Raw genomic sequence first — 21035 nt, forward strand, 5'->3', positions numbered from 1 at the left:
TGTTCTTCTTTCTCTAGAGCCTGTGCTGTTATGTATCAAAACAACCAGTTGCCAGATTTTGCTTTGCACCTTCTGGCAACTGAAAAAAAGTGACATTTTTAAATGCGCCACGCTGAGTCCTCTGTGTTAGCGACGCAGTCCTGTCTGAACCGGAAGCACGGATTTGTGCAAAACAGCAAGGGTGCAGGCTGAGGGTTGAATCATACAGTTACATTCATTTTCTATATAAAGCAAACAGCCATGAGGAGATGTACCCTGCTAGGCTTAAAAATAACTCAAGAATGAAATCTGACTGTGAAGTGAAATTTGATTTGTCTGTTTCAACAGTGGCTTCTCGTTGCATTAGGGGACCGTTTGAATTAAAAGCAAGTTGTTTCTTTCAAGTTAGGATGTAGAATAACTTAGCTCATTTGCATAGAAATGACACATCACTGATGGAATTAGGAAATTATGTCACCAGATAAGCGAGATACAACAGATTTAGCCACCTTACACTGTGCGTAGACTATAAAGGAGATATTTATTGAGTTGTGAAGCAGAGGTGCAGATACGCCGATTCTGATTAAAGTCTTTACTATTACTGCTCGGGCTGTGATTTTCTAGTCTTCAGCTAACACCCACGTACAGACAGACATTGACTGTTTCTGTGTGTGTGTGTGTGTGAGTGCATGTGTACTAATGAAGCAGTGTGTTTTAAAAAGGAGACGTGCCTTCCTAGCAACTAATCAAGGCTTCAGAGAGCGGTGAGGAGAGATGCTGCTACGTGACAAGATTAGTGGGTGAACTCCGAGGCTTCTTTCATTAACCAATTAACACAAAAAGAAACTCAACGGCCAGGACACAATGCACAAACGGGTACACAAACATCACCACAACTTCAAACACACAGCTAGTTACCGGCAGACTGATTAAAACGGTCAGACTTGCTGGTAAGCTGACATTTTGCCCCGACACGTCTCCCCAGGTGGGAAATTTTGGAGTTTAGTCTGGTCCGAGAGAGGCGATATATGTCTCTCTGCCTGATAAACAAGTCTATAGACTAAGCTTAATGAGCATAGACCAGAGGCTATTTAATGATTTCTCCCAAATCAGCGTTGTGGGGGTTGCTGAGATAATTGCACTGGGCTTAGCTGCAGACTAAGGGAAAGGGAACAAACAATGACAAAAAAATGTCAATTCCTAGGGTAGGCAGAGCAACCCTCAAATTAAAATGGTAAGCCTTGAGAAATGCATGCAATTAAATCCAACAGCCATAATAAATAAAACCAAACAAGCCAAACAAAGAGGCAGAAGATACCGCATAAACCAAGATGGGAGTGAAAAGATGGCGCAACAGCTGAGTTGAATTACATGTTCTTGCTATTCTGAATCATTTATCGCTTAGTAATATGACAGATCAGGACGGGCATCAGCATTCATGTATTCTGAGAGGGAAGTTTGTGCTGCAGTGTTAACCTTGAAGAAGCCATGAGCAGCATTTCTCTGTCCGAGCCAGAACGAAGTGTCCTCAGGTATGTCCATGTAGGGGGCTTCCACCACCCGCTCATAGATCCTGAAAAATACATACAGGAAGTGGTGAATGGCTAAAAAAAAATAATCACAAAATACTAGTTAGATTACCTGAACGTTATCTGCTCAGGTCATGTTATCAATAGCTGTTTCCCTCCACGCGGCAGGTCCTGGCCTTTTAAATCCTTCTGTTAACTTCTTCCCTGAGGAGGGTATAGATAGCCACATGCTTTCTGCGATACACATGGTGTCGCCGTCTGCTTCTTTTATCGTGCCAAGGAGGATCATCGTGCACAAACAGTAACACCTAAGTCATACTGCACAACAGATGCACATACAATGCAGGTTTACTCAAGGTGCTCTCAGCCTGCATTGAACCCATGAGACAGCTGACCGAGGTCAATATGTGGATGTCACAGTCAACAGAGACTCCATTGCGAATGTGAACATCCCTCCGTACACCTAACTGTAATTCTGTGGATGCAAAACCACAGAATTATGGTTAATAATAATAATTTTTTCTTGACCTTTGTCTTTCAGTCTCTATGTATACTCGATTCTTTTATTTTCTCTTTTTCGCTCTCTCCTCTATGGGAGGTGGTTCAATAGTATTTAAGCTTCAACATCTCACAATTATTTTTCCATGTCTGATCACTAAACACAGGCAGCTTCCAATCCAAAATGAAACCCTGATCTGGAGGATTATAGTCAAGGAGAATTTCCTGATTTACGCTGGCTAATTATGATGGATTCGATATTTTTGACTTGCAGTATTGTGTCAGTCTGAATTAGGTGCACGGGGTTGTAATCCTTTAACACCTTCCCACCTAACAGCAACCTCTGAAGATGAAAAATAAAGCCAATGTGGAAGTGCCAAAAACGGCTGTTCAAAAAAAACAAAAACAACAAAAAGCAGTATTGGTTGCCATAACTTATTTCCCTGTTCATGAAAACAAACTAAAATCCATTTAAATTGTGTTGAGGCTTCAACAGCATGGCCGCTTTGATTGACAGGTGGGTGCAGTCACAGGGCAGTTCATTGCAGAGAGATGTTTGCATGTCCTGCCTCAACTCCATTCAGGATCGGCCTCTTTGCTCATTTTTGGATTAGCCAGGAATTAGTCAGGCACTGCCAAGTTGGCAAAGTCCAGAGCCTCCACACTGAGCTTCAAAACTAACCTTTCAGGTAACCTTTGGGTGACATCACAGAGGGTTCATCCATTTACATATACTGTCAATGTTTCCCACCTACAAACACTGGGAATGGTGTTAAATGGGGCAACAAGTCAACCTAAAAGTCCAACAGTCACCATTCTTATATGTGATGGCGGTTTTAAAATAAGAGGCACTTTAACCCAAAGTGATTTCACCTTTATGTGTACAGTATTAATGGAGTGCATTAAGTGTATACATTAATCTACTACAGATGGCTTTGTTTAACAACGCTGATAGGAGAGCTGCATCGAATTGTACATCTATCTCAGTACAGTGCTTTTCTGCTAAACCTTTTTTAGAAGCACCACTATAGATTTTTAGGCCAAGACACATTCATTAAACAACCTGAAATATCTGAACACCTGAGAGAAACCCTCCCCTCCCAAAAAACACAATAATACACAATGCAGTGTCTACATTTGATGAATAAATTTTAAGAAGGAATGCTGCAACCCAACAGCATATTGCCATCACACCAGCATATACTAATGGACTGGTATCATGTTTTAAGGTATTAAGACTTGCAATCTTGTCACGTTATCGCAGGAAACTTGGATGACACCATGATAAATATGCACAAACAAAGAAGGATTTTAAAATGCATGGGGCTGTACAAAAGGGAGAATGCGACAGACCCCGTGGATGCAGCGTCATTTCTCATTGATCAGCAGGAGGAGCACTGAAGGCTCCACAGAAACATGACACTTGTCACAATATCATCCATCGTGCTGAATAACAGCTAAATCTCATCATGTCTCAAGCCAAGCATGACGTAGAATTTAAATTAGAGCTTAATCAAATCATGCAAATGACCCATTTTCTGCAATTTATCAATTTTAAGTATTATTACAGTATAAGTTGTCACATGAATGCATCTTTTTAAATTTGTGAAAAACACCTTGTTTTACCAATAAACCTATCTCCTTATAACAAAACTGATCTGTTTTTTTCTTTTTCTGGTGAGCCAGTAATACACTTCTGTTCTTGCAAGTAGATAACAAGTGCCAATTCAGTATGAATGTTCCCCACTTTAAAATCTGTATCTGTCACTGTGTGGACTCACTGGAATCATTTCTATAAAAGGTATCATAACAGGAGGCATTGTTGTGTGAGTTGGTGGCTTACATTGGCATAAAAAAATGTTACTGACACCAGAAACACACTGAATTTTATGATGATGCTGACAAAGAAACTAGACAGAAGGTGGATCGGGCCTATTGTGGCAGATAGCTGATCTATTTAAGAAGGATATTGTGGGGGTTGATACCAATCTGGTGTAGGAGATCAGTACATCCATAGTTTTAAAGTTAGTTTTGGAAACACAGGAGAAATCCCATCTGTGTTTTCAGTTTTAATGAACTGTGAAAGTTGACAGCTTCTGCTGTCATACCTGTGTTCTTCCAGGCTACACAACACACATGGTGTCGACTTCATATTTCATTGTTACATCTAATATTTAGAGTATATGCATACAGTATATCCCCAACATCTTACCTGTTGCAGTCCACATGTAGAATGACATGAGAGGCGCTGACGGCCACAGAGACTTTGTGCCACTGGTCATCAGCCAGGCTGTAAGGGAACACCTCGGTGTGATCCTGTTGGCCCTTGGTGCGATAATGAAGACGCACCTCACTCCGCTGGCCGCTGCTCTCAAGCTCCAGGAACCTGCAGAATAAAAGTCCCAGCAAAGCGCTTCAAGTAACAACCACACAATGACAGCTTCCCCGAGAATTTGCATTCCCTGCATTGTACAGTGTGTCTTGTTGCATTAAACTCTCATTACTGAAACAAAATCCTTACTTCTCTTTTCCCAGAAACTGCATGCATCACCAAAGTGTCTAAATTCAGGGCTCCTCTCAATACAGTGCTGAGAGATAAATGCCTTTTCCAAGCAGTGCGCTCACATTTTCCCAGATCTGCAATACTATTTGGAATTAAATCACATCAGCAGTCAAACATAATGGTACTATATTGCTGTTAAGTACAACTTCAGCAACACACAACAATGTCCCACGTGTGCTGGTTCAAGTCTTTACATTGGAGTATTAGTATTCTAGGAGAATCCTCTTCTCCACACCAGTGAGACTCACCCAGCATAGTGACACTAATGGAAAGGGTTGCCGATACACACTCATCACCTCTGCCTTTAAAGACAGACTTATTTAAACTAGACTCATTTGCCGGAAACATTATTCAAAAGAAAAATAGACACTCACAAAAGTGTAGCAGTGGAATTGATTTATCTGCAAACCCCATCTAATAGATTTACTCTCCCCTAGTCATGCATGCACATTCATCCTGGCTCCATAAATGCACTAGCTAACACATCTGACACTGAATTAGTCCTTGCCATGTTTCCAGATGAAACCATGCAGCGCTTCTTTGTTGCATATGAATGGCTGGGAAAGCTAATCAGCAGTGGGGAAAGTCATTAACATCCATGTGAGCTCTCCTCTCAGGAATGACTTTAATGTACAAACCGTTCAATCAACGCATTATGTGGAATTCAGATTGCTCTTCTGATCGTGGAACGGCTCAGCTACCACAAACTAATGGAAAACATTAGCATGCTAACTGCAGACAGTCTCATCAGTTTTCGATTCACAATTACAGACTCAGTGTTTGCATCGTTGATGGACTGTGAATAACACATTGGCATACAGGCTGATTTGCTTCGTTTACTCGGCTGGTGTGTAAAACATCTAAGTGCTTATCAAATACAAATATCCACTCTGCTAATATGATAAAACAGCGAGGTGCTATATTTAGAATGCAACTTTAATTATGGTTTATCGGAGGGCTTTTTAAACAGCTTTACTGTACTGAGTGTGACATTTTACACTTGACTCCTTAGCTCACTTTGCTAAAATATGCACTATTAACTTTTCCTTAAAATGTATTCTGCCCATAATGTATACAACACCGGTTTGAAAACTGTACATCTGCACATATTTATCTGTGTATAATCAACCCCTTTAGTGATGTGAACTGATTGTACCTGTGCTCTGAATGATGGATGGACAGGATGACCCCAGAGTTGAGGTGATCCTGTTTGAGGGTCACCAGCACAGTAAACTCATTCTTGCCTCGAAGCTTCTGGACCATTTGCTCTGAGACCTCAGTGGGAGCTTTCACTTCCCTGGAGGACCCTAGAGTGAAGCCAAGAACAGCAGAAATTATTCACACCATTAAAAGCCACCACATTGGAAATATTATCATTTTAGTAGTCTAAATATGAACATTAGGAATATATATAGTGAACAATGTGTGTTCAATCTTGAAACTACTTTGACAAGATTTACTGACAGTAAACTGAAAAGCTGACGTTTGGGTTATATATGTGATCTGTTGGGATATTATGTGTAAAAATAATATATAATCACACCTTGTATTTTGCATTTATAGACTCAAATTTGTGAACATTGTAGCACACTTTATATCTATATGCACACAAATAAATTTGAAAATCAACATGTTCTTAATTTGAATTATTTCCCTGCTATAAAGACTATTAAACACAAGTAGTTTTCCTAAATACAGTTCATAGTTAAAACGCTGCTGATCTAATGGCAACTCGACCTATGATCTTTAAGGAAACACAGAATTAAAAGTGTAGTAACAATTCAACAAAGTGATGAAGAAAATATTTTGCAGTGAAACTACAGTAGTGATGAGGAAAATTTGCTGCAGGAAACTAGAGTACATTCTACTGGGAGTTCACAGGCTCTATGCTGTAAATATTTGATGCATTCACATAATAACCCCTTGACAAATGTGAATTCATAAGTGAAAGAACAACACTGAACACATAAAACAGGCTTAATGGTACAAAAAAATATGACACAAAAATGTCACTAAGTTTTATATTTCGTCGAAAAAGTACAGGGCGGAGGACGTCAGTCACCTGATGGGAATGGCACACGCTATGTAATTGCAATGTCTCCAGTTCAATTTAAGCCAGAGACCTGCGTTGCATGTCATTCCCTCTCTCTCTCACCCCATGTTCCCTGCCTGCCTCTTCGCTGCCAACTGTCAAATAAAGGCAAAATGCCAGAAAATAATCTGGAAAAAAAAAACAAAACAAAGTACAGAACTTAAAACTTTGCTCACACTTGTGGAAGCTTAAACACTTTGTCCGAGAAAGCCATTAATTCATACTGAACAAAAATAAAGGGGGATAAGTATTTGTTGTTCCAACACACGCATCTCTACAACAGAGTGAAGGTCATAAAACAACACCTATTTGGAGCGATCATGAGCAGATTAAGAGGGGGGGTTATAGACAAGAAAGTCAGTAATGAGTTACACAACTTGGACACAGAGTTAATGAGGCTTTTGATGCTGCTTGTGGAAAGTTGTCCCACTACTTCCTGAACAAATTGGTGACGTTGGCGTATATTTTGGGGAACACAATCATGTTGTCAGACATGTCCATCCAGAGCTGTCTGGAACGATTTCTTATATGTCAAATGGTGTAGACACTCAAGTGTCTGCCGACGGCCCTAACTGACATGCAGCATCCAGTATGCCAGCCGTCCGTTCTCCTCGTTCTTTCCTCTCCTCATCTGTGGCATCGTGTCATTTGGCATTCTGTCATTTGAATAAAGCTGCATTTTGAGATGGGTTTTGTATCGCCACAGGTCTAAGGAATGTCTGTGTACTGGTTGCGCTATCTGATCACTGACCTTCCAAGCCAAACCTGACCAGGCTGTGAATTGTGTAGAAATTGTCACCAGCTGAACAACTTAAAAGCTTTTTTGTGCACAATGACAAAATGTTGTCTTTTCTAACCAGAAACTCTCCACAAACCGAAAGAAATTTGATTTGTAACTTTTCCTCTAAGTCAGAAAAGAACACCATTTGCATGCTGCGTTTAAATATATTTTTGCACTGTCTTTTACTTAGCATGGTTGGATAAACATTTTTGGGCTCAAGCCTTTCTTGATTGAGTTTAATGTAACCCCAAGACTTCCCAAAATGACTTAGAGGTCTGTTGAGTTAATGACGCTTAAGCAGTCTTGAAGATGATGTCAGGTCATTCGACTCTCTCAAAACTTGAAGTCATCCACTTGCTCAGAAACAATGTAATTCTAACAAATATTGCACCAAACAGAGCCAAAACATTATAACCAGCGCTGACTAATATGCTGTTTGTCCTTCATTTGCTACCTAATCAGCTCTGACCTGACACTGCCTCTGAGCGTGTCCGGTGGTATCTGGCACCAAGACAGTAGCTGCAGATCCTTTAAATCCTGCCTGTGTGTCGTGAGTTGGAGCCACTGCAAATCAGACTTCCTCCAGCATTATTGCTTGTTCATAGTGTCTCCCTCCTCCGACTGTGAGTAGGTGCTCACCACTGCTGGCACCCCACATGTCTTGTCATTTCAGAGATGCACTGACCCAGTCGCCTGCCATAATGAGTTGGCTTGGCTTGTTAAACTGGCTCAAGCCTTTTACATGTATTTATGATGATTGCAAGGACCGACACTTCGTTTGCCATCCAATATAACCCAGATCATGACATGAGCTGGTTTTGCAAGATAATCAACATATTCATCTGTGCGTGGTCGTGTTTTGGCTCATTGGTGTAAGCTAGTTTGTGGCCCAAAAAACACATCAATGGATCTAACGTTTTCTTTCTGGCTTGGTATAGATCTAAAGACATGAAGTTGAAGACTCAAAGGGAAGAAGTAAAAGGATGATGGTGCTGGAGAGGATGGGAGGGCATTTTCTACATGTTGTGTGTAGTTAGGTCGTAAGCTCTTGTTCCGCCAGTGTGCCCCTTTTCTCCTCTCCAAGTCTTCGCAGACGTCTATGCTACTTTAATGGAAGCATCAATAAATGATGACGTTTCTCAGAAGCAATCACATCAAAGAGCTCACTTCCAGCTATGGGATGCATGCAAGATGCCCTGGCACACTTAAGCGCTCCAGGAAGCTAGCATGGCGGCTTTTCCTCAGTGTATTAACATTACTTCCAGCTGGTGGGAGTAGCCAATTAACACAATGAATTGTGAAACAGCAAGCAACTCCATGATGAAGACTGAATTCACAGCATACTTGTGGCTTATATAAGATGCAATGATAGCATGCTGAAAAGAAGAGCATGCTTTCATTCCGTTGTTTTACTTTTAGTGTACACTTACTATCCTTAGCTTCTGTCTGATGTAGGCTTTTAAGCCCATTGGGGACATATTTTGAGTCATTTCTGTCTAAACAAAAATGTTCACTAGACTTGTCCCTCACCACAAGAGATGCACAGGGTAGAGTTTCATGCATTTTGCATCACCAGTGGAATATCATCCCAGTGTCATTGGCTGAGGAGGGACAGATGGTCCAATGACTGCAACAGGAGTTCTGCCTAGCAATAATCTGCTGCAATCAACAGATCCTACTTAGCATCTAAATCCAAATGGTGCTGCTGATAATAATCTCTGAAATTATTTGAAATGACTTTTGTTTTGATTCGAATGACTGAATTGTTATTAAAACAGCAAGTAGGTTTTGCTTTATAAAAGCACTCTATGTTGTCATGCATATTCTATTTTTGGAAGAAAAGATGAGCTCAAGCCAAACAGGATTCATGGCGTCTTTTAGAATATGCACTGGTCAGTCTATTGCCATGCCATGGTTTGAACAGCGAGTACACTGACATCTCAATCATGAGCAAAATGAGCACAGTGGGAGCAGGTGTCAGGGCGGGGCCCACACTGAGAGAAGGTTGATGAGGCAGGGGGATGGTGAGCACCAAGGAAAATCTACCACTGAGCTGCTCCACAACTTGGCAGCAGTGAGCCTTTGACCTATAAGTGGATGACTCTCATCACCAGTCTTTACACTTTGAGGGGAAAAGGCTGCTTCAAATGGGACGTGGGGGATTGGAGGCCAGAGGCATCTCCTCATTTGGATGGAGCGGTATTAATGGCCTGTATAGAGTTGGCGGTATAAAAAGCACATAATCTCAACAGCTACAACAGTAATATCTTTGCATTTCTACAAAACATACATGAAAGAGCAGTGAATGAGTTTGTGCTGGGATGAGTGGGCCAGCTTTCCCTCGTGCCAAATCAATGTGGCCCTGCTGAGGGGGCCTTTGGTCGATTATCTATTGGCAGGCGACTGGATGGGGCAGCCACCTGCTCCTAACGGCCTCTGATGTGAGTTACTGACACAAAATAGCTTGAAAATGATGATCTAGTACAGAAATATTCTAATCAGCACATTTTCAGTGCAATAACACAGCACTAGTAATCTATTTTGAATGCTTGCAGGCTGTGAGGACCAGCTGATTGTGACGAAACTGTGTTTTTGAGACATGCAGAGTTTTATCAGCTGACTAGAGATCTCTGAAAGCCTCGGGCTCAATAGCATCCCTAGGAAGCACAGCTTTGGGCTACAGCCTAATCTTATCTCCTGGGTACATTGTGCTTTAATAGTTACATTCAGGCCACGATTTCCATCCCTCAGCTTCACTCCTAATCTTAAACTGTCTAATGGTCTTATTTTGTCTGACCCCTAGTACACACATAGCTGTAATCCCCCCCCCACCACACTTCCACCACTGCATTCTCATAGAGGTGTATTGGCAGTGCTGCACCAATCACTAGCTCACACATTTAGCATTTAGAACAGGTGCCCTACAGCACAGCTTGAGAGTCCAGATACACCCAGCTTTGCCACAATCCTTTTCTCACACATTGCTTTCACTCCTACCTGTATTTACAGAATAGAGTTTTTTGTAGTGAAAAGAGACAGATTTTTCCCTCTTCCCCCAACCACCACCACCACCACCACCACCGCCACCGCCACACTCAGAGGGACGAGCAGAAGTATATTTTTATGTTCTTTACAAAGTTTGGATTCTAAATTAATTATTTCCCAGAGGAAGTTGTGACTAAAAGCAGTATCACTGATATTAGATAAGAAGATCATAGACACTTTTGTATGCGAATAATGAGGACTTTCATTCTCTGGTCTCTCGTGGATTGCCAGAACAAAATAACACCTCCTACATCTTTGCAACAACTCTTCAACAACACTTTGCAAATGAGAGTGAGCGAGCCCCGAGATGCACCGAACGCACGGAGCCAAGAGATGTCCGAATAAACACGGTGATGCAATCGATGCACGAGGCAGAGCGGGGCTACGATAAAACCATATAAAACTGAAATATTTCCTTATTGCATAATGTTTTCCATTTGAAAAATGACTGAGCATATTTCAAACAAGACATTTTATCTGCTGGCCTGAGTGCAGAGGGATATGTGTGGGAGGGTTAGGCAAGAGAATCTCTCTCCAGAGGGATTAGAGTAATGATAAACTCTCCACCGGCAGCAAACTCCAAACCCTTCATTACTGTCAGTGCACACACACATCGGCGTCTCTGAGCGCATGCACGTAGACAAACAGGTGTAGACAGACACACGCTGGAAGTATAACACCGGCATTCTGGCTAGCCTACGACTCTAAACAAGCACTGAGTCAACACAAAGAGAGAGATGGATGCAGAGATATGCAGTAAGGTTGTGCTACACATACACACACACACACACACACACACACACACACACACACACACACACAGACACAGACCAACCCCCAAAAGCTGGTCGTTACAGCTCCTGAATATTCCACCGCGCTCAGGCAATCTGCATTCGGCGGACCATCTCCCCCTGCTGTGTCTCCACTCTCCTGGAACAAATACTAAACTGAGCCAAGGGCACCTCCAGGAATGCTTTGGCCAGCAATTTCTCCCCAATTCTCAGATCGCCTCCTCAGTGACCGCCTGTCTGACATTCACACATACACAAAGCTAATGACAGCCTTCCAGCCACCCAACTGTATAACTGCCCTGGGGGGACAGAAATATCTCTCCCTCCGTGCTCACTGGCCCTCCTGTGTGGAGCGTGGGATCAGGTTTGCCTCAGAAGGCAGCAAGAAAAAATGACTTTGACCACAGGGAGTTGGGGATAATGTCAGTCATCAGATCGGGAAGACTGGGTAACTTTTTTGAGAGGAATGCAACAGAACAAAGCAGAAACAACTGCATACGGCAAAAGAAGTGGGATCACTTCATATTAAGATTTACAATTCAGATAAGCTAGTTTGACAGCTGTCTAACTGCAGGTAAATTATTCCAGCTTTATCTTTATTTAGTTAATTTTTAACTAAATAAAATCATGATTTCTGTTAAAGATCTCCACAGAATAAAGAACAACATAAAGCCATCTTATCCATCACTGAGTCCCATATTGTCTGATTCTTCTGAAAACTACAGAACGGAAAATCCATATTGTGCAAGCATTTCAAAATGTGGAATTATTCAAACTGATTTATAATAATAATTTGAAAAATGGGTTTTAGACAGAATAAAACAGACATCATTTATCTTATACTATTAAGAAAAATTTGGTTCAAGAAAAATCTTGAACTATTGTGTCTCCTAACACGTCTTAGACTCCTGCTTATGTTCACACTAACAGAATACTCATATGGCTTTATGTACACTGAAACCCTTTTTGCTCACTGTAATCACTCTTCCAGTCCACACTGCCACAAAGATCCCTTTTTAAAGCAATTTTAATATAAATGATGTGGGACAAAAATTTCCAATCTTTGTTTCACGCAAAAATTCTAACATTCTGCTTAAACCAATGCGAGGCATCTGCAGTCTGAGTTCGACAGTCAGTTGGGTATTTTCCAGACTTACAGTCTTTTAGTACCACATTGTCACTTTGTGTTACAATCCGTCTACTGTGGCTCACCAAGGAAGCATTCTCTGCGGAAGCACAAAGAGGGAATTTCATACTAAGAAGTCTTTAACTTTGGAAAAACCCCAACTGATTTATCTGATTCAGACTGTAAAACCTTCATGTTCGCTTCAGCTAAACTTTGGAGTGCATTTTAAAGCAGAGCAAGGACTGTGGATTTTGTTTCCCATCACTTCATGAATTGATCATGTTGCATCTACTGTGGACAGGAGGAGCAATTAAAAATAAATAACCATTTTGATGTCCATATATTTATGTCAGTGCAGCTTTCTGTTAAAAAAAAAGTGAACTTACAGCTCTTCACCATCAGAATGAAAAACAAGGCTGCAGATCCTATTTTTTTAAGAGTTTAAGTATTTGGTGTTGTTGTATTGAAACCGTTAAGAGAATCTTTCACTGAATAGACAAAACTACGGTTTATGAAAATTAAAATGCTTGAATCTCTACAAGTTTTACAATTAAAAATAAATGTAGATTTCAAGGACAGTGCGTCAAAACCTGTTGTTTTGGAAAGAGAAGGCTACGAAGAAATATCCGAACAACGTCACAAGTGTTACCTGAGCTTGGGTTCGGAGAATCTAGATTTTAACTGAAAAGCTTTGCTATAATGCCCGGGGCATCTCCAGGCAGCCAGGGATAGACACCACTGATTAGCATTATGGGAAATGGTTGCAGTGATGCTGACCCATATTTAGGACTAAAATCAATGATATCTCAGCTGTTGCTGATTCAATTTTTATCATTCATTTAAAATTATATTTATAGATTTGTATGCTAATTTCCTCCCATTAGCAGATTTTACTATTTATATGCTATGTTTATTTGAATGATGGAGCCGCATTTTTCTACATTAAGTAATATTTTGCACTGCATCTGCTGTAAGACAAGCTGCAAATACATTCAGTACAGTGTTAACAATAAGCTTACAGTGTAAAAAGGGCACAAATGTTAAGCATAAGTGCTACACTGACCTCTTTTGTCAATAGTTACTTCAATATGAATTCCTGTATTTACATTCCTGTTTTACTTATTGTCATTCCTTTAAATGTGAGGTTAGCCACAGAACAGCACCGTGTCAATTTGCTAAGTACAATTCAGCAGTCTACGAAGCTGCTCTCCTATATAGAAGCGTGAATCTGGGCTCTACAGCTGAAGGACTAAACTGCACTCCAAACCCTTTACGTACTTCTGTAGCGCCGAGCTTCACTGTGTCATAGTTACTAGCAGCTGGTAAGTGTAGTCTCTCCAAGAGAAACCCTCACATCTGTGACGTACACATTAATGCAGGACAACAAACTGACATTCACACATAGTGCGCCTGTCATACTCTGTCTTCCTCCCTCCTTCACACATGCACCAGAAAACACACACACACACACACACACACACACACCATGGCTGTATTATAAATGAGCCTCTTCCATCCCGTTACACTTTAGCGCTGCTGCAGTCAGGGACATTATCACCACAACATACACAGAAACACCTCACTGGCAGTGTTCAAACAGTCTGAGCAAAAAACATGCTTCTGAGACAGACAGGATTTACACACACACACACACACACACACACACACACACACAGAGATACAATTACAGGGAAGTCTTGTGCTGCAGCTGAAAGGATGCTTCGAGCAATTGTGTTGTTTGCACTTCGAATGAGTTTGGTCCATGTAGCCAGCAAGAATGTGGGCGTATGTGTGCTGGGGGGTGGGGGGGAAGGGAATGCTTCTGGGTGTGGCCCCTGTGCTCGTATATACAGAGAGATATATTGGGTGTGTAGATATTAAAAACTGTGGGGGAAGTGCTAATGATGTGATAATTCCGAGGTGTGGCTGCCCATCACCTGGCATCAGGACATGAGAGGAGGCTCGCCCAGGGGCTTTTCTCCCTTTCTATTATGCCTGTCCCTGAGGTCCACCTCTCCTAATGCCATGCAATGTAGCACTGACAGCTACCTTCAAAAGCATCAGCAGGGGTGCGCTAAACAGCAATCCCTCCTCTGCTCATTGCTTTCTTTCTTTCTCAGACACAAAAAAAACCCACATAGTTTGGCAGGCAGAGATAGAAAGATAGCAAACAGTACAATCACTTATCCGCACATACACGCATTTCTATACTGTGAATTACATTCTACTTTTCTTTCAGCTCTCAGCAGCTACACCCCTCCTCCTGCCTCCACCCAGCACCCAGAGATAACAGCCATCCCTTCGGGCGGGCAGGCGGGCAGGCAGGCAGTAGAGGGGACAGCCATGGATGTGTTCTGCCTGCTATCTAATGAGCGTCGGAATGTCACCGTGGGCCTGTCTGCTGGTCCCAGCCAGCCAAGCATCCATACATGTGGAATCAGCACAGTCTATCAAACAGCTGCCAGACAGCTCTGCTCTGTATCTCTCTCTCTCTCTCCTTTCTTTCTCTTTTTTTTTCTATACCAGCTTCTTTCTCTCTAGCTCACTCACTCATTTCTGCATCTCTACAGAATGTGCCTCTCCCTGTTTCTCTCTGATCACAAACAAGCAGAGGCCCAGGTCTGTTTGTTTCGCCCGCACAGCTCTGCCTGCCTCCCCCTCACCCAACATCATTGACTTAACATAGCCATCCCAAATGAAGGATGGAGGCAAGCCTTGCCATAAATAATACGCCGCCCTCTCCGCCTGGATAACCGAATGTACTTAGCAAAAGGTAATGCAGAGAAATAAGGGAGCGTAATGAAGGAGAGGTGCCAGTCGAGGAGCAGTCGTGTTTTTTTTCATTTCGTGACAAAAGCTTGTGGGAGCTTCTCTCTCTCCCTCTAACTGTCTTTGTTTCTCCCTCTCTCGCTCTCTCTAACTCCTCCTTGTAGTCGCTCTCCTTCCCTCTTGCTACCTGCCTGGGTAGAGCACTTCTGAGTGTTGTCTACACAGAGGACATCAAATGGCCTGCCTTCACAAAGATGCTGGAGTTGCTGCTCCATGCAGAAGTGCTGCTGTCTCAGCGGCTGTGCGGGGAGATTAGAAGATATCAGCGAGGAGGGGAGGCGAGAAGAGAAATGTCGACAAATGATCGTGGTGTTTCTCTGCCCCAAAACAACATTGTCACTTTGGTACATTATGTGATCGGTGATGAGATCCTCCTTGTGAAGATTTGCATGCTGCCACATCTAAGGGTTTTTGGGGGGTTTTTTTGCTACTGATCTGGGAGCCAAAAGCAATTTCCTGTGTTGCTACTTTTGGCTGGGTTATAGCAGACATCTCCATCCCTGTTATGGGGCTGTTAACAGTTTCATTGGGATTGTAATGACTGTCTGACATCAAATGACAGAGATGTAACACTGGTCAAAAAAAAATAGAAAGTAAAAAAGCATGCAAAATTCAAACACAGCTTTTATAACTCAATTTTGCACAGTGCCTAAATGCTGTCCCTTGTGAATGACGACACTCATGACTCTCATATTTTGGGGGGGATAAACACCATTCAAACTATTTACACACTTGATGAGATCACCAATGGGTAAATTCTCACAGGGGGCCCATTCATCCTTAAGACTCCCATCATCATGGCTCTGTGAGCACAGGATTTTGTCCCTGCCTAATCTGATTAAGCTCACTCATTCTATGATTCTTTGCATGATCCTCCGATCTCTCCCCCCTCCGCCTGGCCCTGTCACCCCACTTTTTCATGGGGACCCAACATCGCCTATTGTTCAGGCAGGTGGCAGTCTGAGGCGCCCCCCAACCAAGCTCATTGCTGTTATAGAGGAAAACTGAAAATCAACCGTGTTTGCACAGAGGAGCGGTAGGAATCATATCAAGGCAAACGGACTCCAGTTTTTATCAGGTGATGTGATATTTTCAGAAAAATCTCCACTTCAGTCATCCCACCAGAGGAGCTGATGATCTGTGCCGCATAGTGTTAGTTGTGCAAGTTGTGCAAACAAACTCTTTGTGATGGATTTCATAAAAGCAGTTGTTGTTTTTTTTTTTTTTTGCTTCACAGGCAGACCACCTCATCTGAGCACATTTTTATTTTCAGACAAAAATACAGTGATTGTGTGTGTTTGGGTACCTTGGAAGTGGAAAGCTCTAGACTCGCTGTGGAAGCCCTGGACCTGAGTAACTCCATCAAAGCCTTCTCCAAGCGATAGTTCATCAAACACGCTGATGCGCAGGGCAGGGTCAACCCCAAAACCTACAACTAATGTACATACACACACACAAACAAACAAAAAAAGCATTATTACAATCGTTATAGGCAGGAAATGGCACCTGTGATGCTCTGAAATGCTCAGAGGAAGACATGGGAGGTTACTGTACTGTCTACAGGATGCTTGATCTGACTATTTCTAAGAAACCTTGGTGGCAAGTTCTCCAAAATAACACACAATTTGAACCGCACAGTGTCTCATGTTAAAGGCTACATGTTGCTAGAGGTGGTTAAAACCAGTGACAGCCTTGTGTCCTACCTGAGGAGGCGCAAAATATGCCGAGAACCAGAAATAGCTGTAATAATCCCATGGTGAATGTGTAAAAAAAAAGAAATTAGTCCATGTTTTGTCCACTTCCGAGAGACAGTGTTGTTCAATCACATGCGAATGATGTATCACCCTCGCACAGGAGGCGATTACCAATCCCAAATGCTGAGCGGAGGCATCACCACAACTTTAGATGCCCAATGGTGCGGAGAAGAAGAAGAAGAAGAACAAGAAGAGAGAGAGAAAAAAAAAGGCAAATCCGGAGAAGAAAACAATAGCAACGCTGCGGAAATTATTCCATGTAACGCACGCTCTGCTCCATCGGCAGCATCCGCAGCACAGGTGGGTGACGGAGGACGCACAAAGCAGCTGCTCTGCCTCAGCGGCTCCACAGACGCTCAGCAGCGGCGTGAATGAGGAGAGCCGCCGATGGAGGAGAGAGAGAGAGAGAGAGAGAGAGATGGGGGGGAGAGGGAGGCAGGAGAGGCAGAACCTGTCAAGGAGCGAGAGGCTGAGAGGGACAATAAAGCCCCCTTGTGGCCTGAGACGAGCAAAACCTGCATCAGTGCACACGGAGTCCAGCTCCAAGAGGAGATCACGTCTACAGTTGCGCAAAGTGGAAAATTAGCCATTTTGCAAGACGACGTGATTTCACATTAGGAATAGAATTTCTTTTAAAAAGATTGCATTTTAAAACCTCAAGCAGCTTCGTTTATGTCTCCATACCATTATATTCAACAGATGTTTATGAGTTAACTGGCATATTTATTTCATATATTTCCTATTTATTGTCTATAAGAATTTGATTTTACAAGCTGCTTTGTTGTTATTTATATATATATATATTTAGATTTTGATCCTACAAGCTGCTATCCTGTTCTATCTTATTTTCATAGTATTTAAATGTATTTTAATCAAGACTTTAATCTTACAAGCTGCCCGTTTATTGTTTTATTTTTAGTATTAAATCTTTTCTTTTAGAATTAGATCCTACAAGCTGTGATCCTGTTTTATCTTGTTTTATAGTATGTATTATGCCACTTTAGACTTTGTTCTCACAAATTGTTTTCCTGTTTTATCTCTTTTTTTTGTATTTAAAATGTATTTAATTTTAGATGCGGATCTTACAAGCAATTCTGTTTGGTATTGTTTATTAGCATTTAATATTTATTTTATTTTACATTTTTATTTTACAAGCTGTTATTTAGTTGTGTCTTGGTTTTATTTATTTTTATTTTTTTTAAGTATTTTCAATTATTTTATTTTGGACGTGGATCTTACAAGCTGTTACTCTATTTTATCTTGTTTTTCTCAGCATGTAAATTTATTTAATTGTAGACTTTGATCCTACACGCCGTTATTCTGTTTTATCTTGTTTATGTAGTATTTTAATATATTTATTTTATTTTAGAATTTAATCTTGCAAGCTGCCATCTAGCTTTATCTTTATTTCTGTCTTCGTAGTATTTCATATTTATTTTATTTTGTTTTACAAGTTGAATTTTAAAAAAATATATTAAAAAAACAACTTCTATCCTGTTTTCTGTCTGGCTTGTACGCGTATATCGTTGTTGCTGACTTACAACATGTCTGTCCACATCGCTTTGGTCAACTTAGGTTGCATTAAAAAGTGCTATATAAACAAGCTTGATTTGATTTGAACATAATCAACAATTTAGGTCAACTCTGGGGAGGAGTAGTGAACTTTGGGTTATTGTTATTATTATGAATAGCCTATCATTATTATTATCATTCAGGTTTACCATTTTTAAGGCTGCTTGGTTTGGCAAACTGGGATAAAGCTTCCTTATTGGCTAACCAACTGCTTCTTTAGGACTTTGTGATTTGATAGTGTTTGACTGACAATGTTGTCTCCTTGGTAACATAAGCTAACAACCTCATTACTACTTTGAGTGGTCATTGTATACATGCAGTTTTTATGTTCCTGTGATCATTAAAATTCCAGTTATGGTGCTCACTCGCTCTTTATTTAGACAGGGGCCTGGTTGCTAGCTTGAAATAACTGCCTGAGGGCATTGCCAAGATGATTTCACAATGGCGAGACTTGCCCAGTATACCAATTAGCATGTTAAAGGGTTACTTCAAACTAGCATATATGAAAATTACTAGTTCTCTGCTAGAAACCAGTGTATTGCTTCTCCTGGGTTGGCAGTGAGTTGCTGCCCCAAGTGAAGGAATTGAGGTATATTAGAATTTTGTTCACAAGTGACGTTAAAATGGAGCATGAGATGGACAGACAGACTGGTGCACTATGAGCAGTAATGTGGGTGTTGTACCGGACCATCATGTTAAAGAAAGAGCTGAGCCACACGGCAAAGTTCTCAAATTACAGGTTAGTCTACATTTCAATCTTTACCTATGTCCCTATCGTCATGACCCTTCAGTAGTGACCGAAAGAATGGGGTCATGGATAGGTAAGTGAACTAAGTTTCCTCTGTAGGGTTGTTGGACTCTGCCTTAGAGATAGTGTGAGGAGCTCGGGCATCCGAAGAGAGCTCAGAGTAGAGTTGTTGCTCATTTGCATCGACAGGCTGTGGTGATTCTGGCATTCTTCAGAGGTTTCCTGGGCACATTCAGTGAGGAGACCCCAGGGTAGTCCCAAAACTCACTAGACAGATTACATATCTCATCTGGCCTGGAAACGCCTTGGCATCCTCTAGGAAGAGATGGGAAATGTTGCTAGGGGAAAGGATGTCTGGAATGACCAGCTGCCACAACAACCCCAAACCCTACCCGAGATAAGACTGAGAAAATGGATGGTAAGGTGGATACTTATGTAGTTAACAAGTCAGTAGCCAAAGGTTTCCACATTTGCTGTTGCTTTGTTTTTTTTGACATTCCAGCATTCATCCATGAGGCTTCATCTGTTCTTTTGACAGATCGAGGGTCCACATGGTGTGTTTACATTGATGTTACACGAGGTCACAGAAGTTGTCAAGGTCATACACTAATCGTGGCAGATGAGAGTTTCATAAATTAAAGTGCAAATTGGTGTGAAACTGCCTGGGACAGCATTGTAAGCAGCCCATAAGTGGTGTGGCAGCTCCCCCTCCTCTGTTCAGGAATGTTTATTCCAGTTTGACATTGACGGCCTCCTTTACTCAGCTTCCAAACCATCTGTCTTCTCTGTCCTTGTGAGGAATAGCGGTCGATGGAGAAAATATCAACCGTCTCAAAGCATAAGTTTGCCCGGGTGTCATAAATGCTGAAACTCTTCTATGATCAGAGACGTGACCTCCTGTAAGCATATGGTTTCATTCCTTCAAACAGTTAAGTCATTCACTAAAGTTGAAGTTTGTTTTTGTTTTTTTTAGCAGGTGATATGAAAATGAATAAAAAATGGAATGCTTGACAGCCTGTGTGACTCAGCCATTTTAATGCCTTTTTTTAGAGCACAGATGCTTTGTGGTTTGAATATTTGTTTATTCGTCTTGCATCTTTTTCATCCATGGGGCCAATTACCATTTTGAAACATAACCGTTTTATGAGCGGCCATAAAATATCAGTGATGTTTTGTTTTTTTGTTGTTGGGTTTTTTTTTCCCAAGGATGATAAACTGTTACATTTCCCCTGAATTCTAATATATTTCCTGCCAGATGGACATGAATTGAAGTTTTTTTCGTAAAGGCTTGTTCAGAGGCAATCTCAAGTCCACAACAAACTCTAGCCAATCCCTGGATCGCAGGGAAAGTCTTTTGCTGGCTGTGCTGGTCTGCTGAAGAAGTGCTGACAAGTGGCCGCCAGCAGATATGATTCTGGGGACTGTTCCAGATCCTGTGTGGTGCACAGATCCATCCCAAGGACCCCAGATTAACAAAAACATATTTGTCACAGCAATCTGCCTCCCCTTCGATATAGCTTTCACTAATGCCAATAATATGTTTGGTTTTAAATATTATTCATGCAAAACAGATGTGTTCTGACAATAATGCCGTTATCTGTCACCCACTGAGATAGCTTGTTCCTATGTCCACTTTAAGCAGCTAATGGGTGGCTATTGTCAATAAAACAAAGCCAACCAGTGGCTCTTCACGCAATGTCACATCTGCCATGTGAGAGGGCCTCCAAC

The 21035-nt window shown here is 41.5% G+C and overlaps 1 protein-coding gene across 1 annotated transcript in view; it reads right to left on the reverse strand.

The window, feature by feature from the left end:
* The window catches only part of nell2a (neural EGFL like 2a), an 88995-nt gene extending 72007 nt beyond the window's left edge, over nucleotides 1-16988 (reverse strand). Inside the window, exons 1-5 of the mRNA XM_008276112.1 lie at nucleotides 16937-16988; nucleotides 16540-16668; nucleotides 5726-5876; nucleotides 4219-4392; nucleotides 1456-1552 (exon numbers count right to left, since the gene is read on the reverse strand). Coding sequence (XP_008274334.1) covers nucleotides 1456-1552; nucleotides 4219-4392; nucleotides 5726-5876; nucleotides 16540-16668; nucleotides 16937-16988 — 603 coding nt within the window. The remainder of the gene's footprint in view (nucleotides 1-1455; nucleotides 1553-4218; nucleotides 4393-5725; nucleotides 5877-16539; nucleotides 16669-16936) is intronic.
* Between the last annotated feature and the right edge of the window lie 4047 nt (nucleotides 16989-21035).

Source organism: Stegastes partitus, unplaced genomic scaffold (genome assembly GCF_000690725.1).
Source record: "Stegastes partitus isolate 25-593 unplaced genomic scaffold, Stegastes_partitus-1.0.2 Scaffold65, whole genome shotgun sequence".
Classification (NCBI taxonomy): Eukaryota; Metazoa; Chordata; class Actinopteri; family Pomacentridae; genus Stegastes; species Stegastes partitus.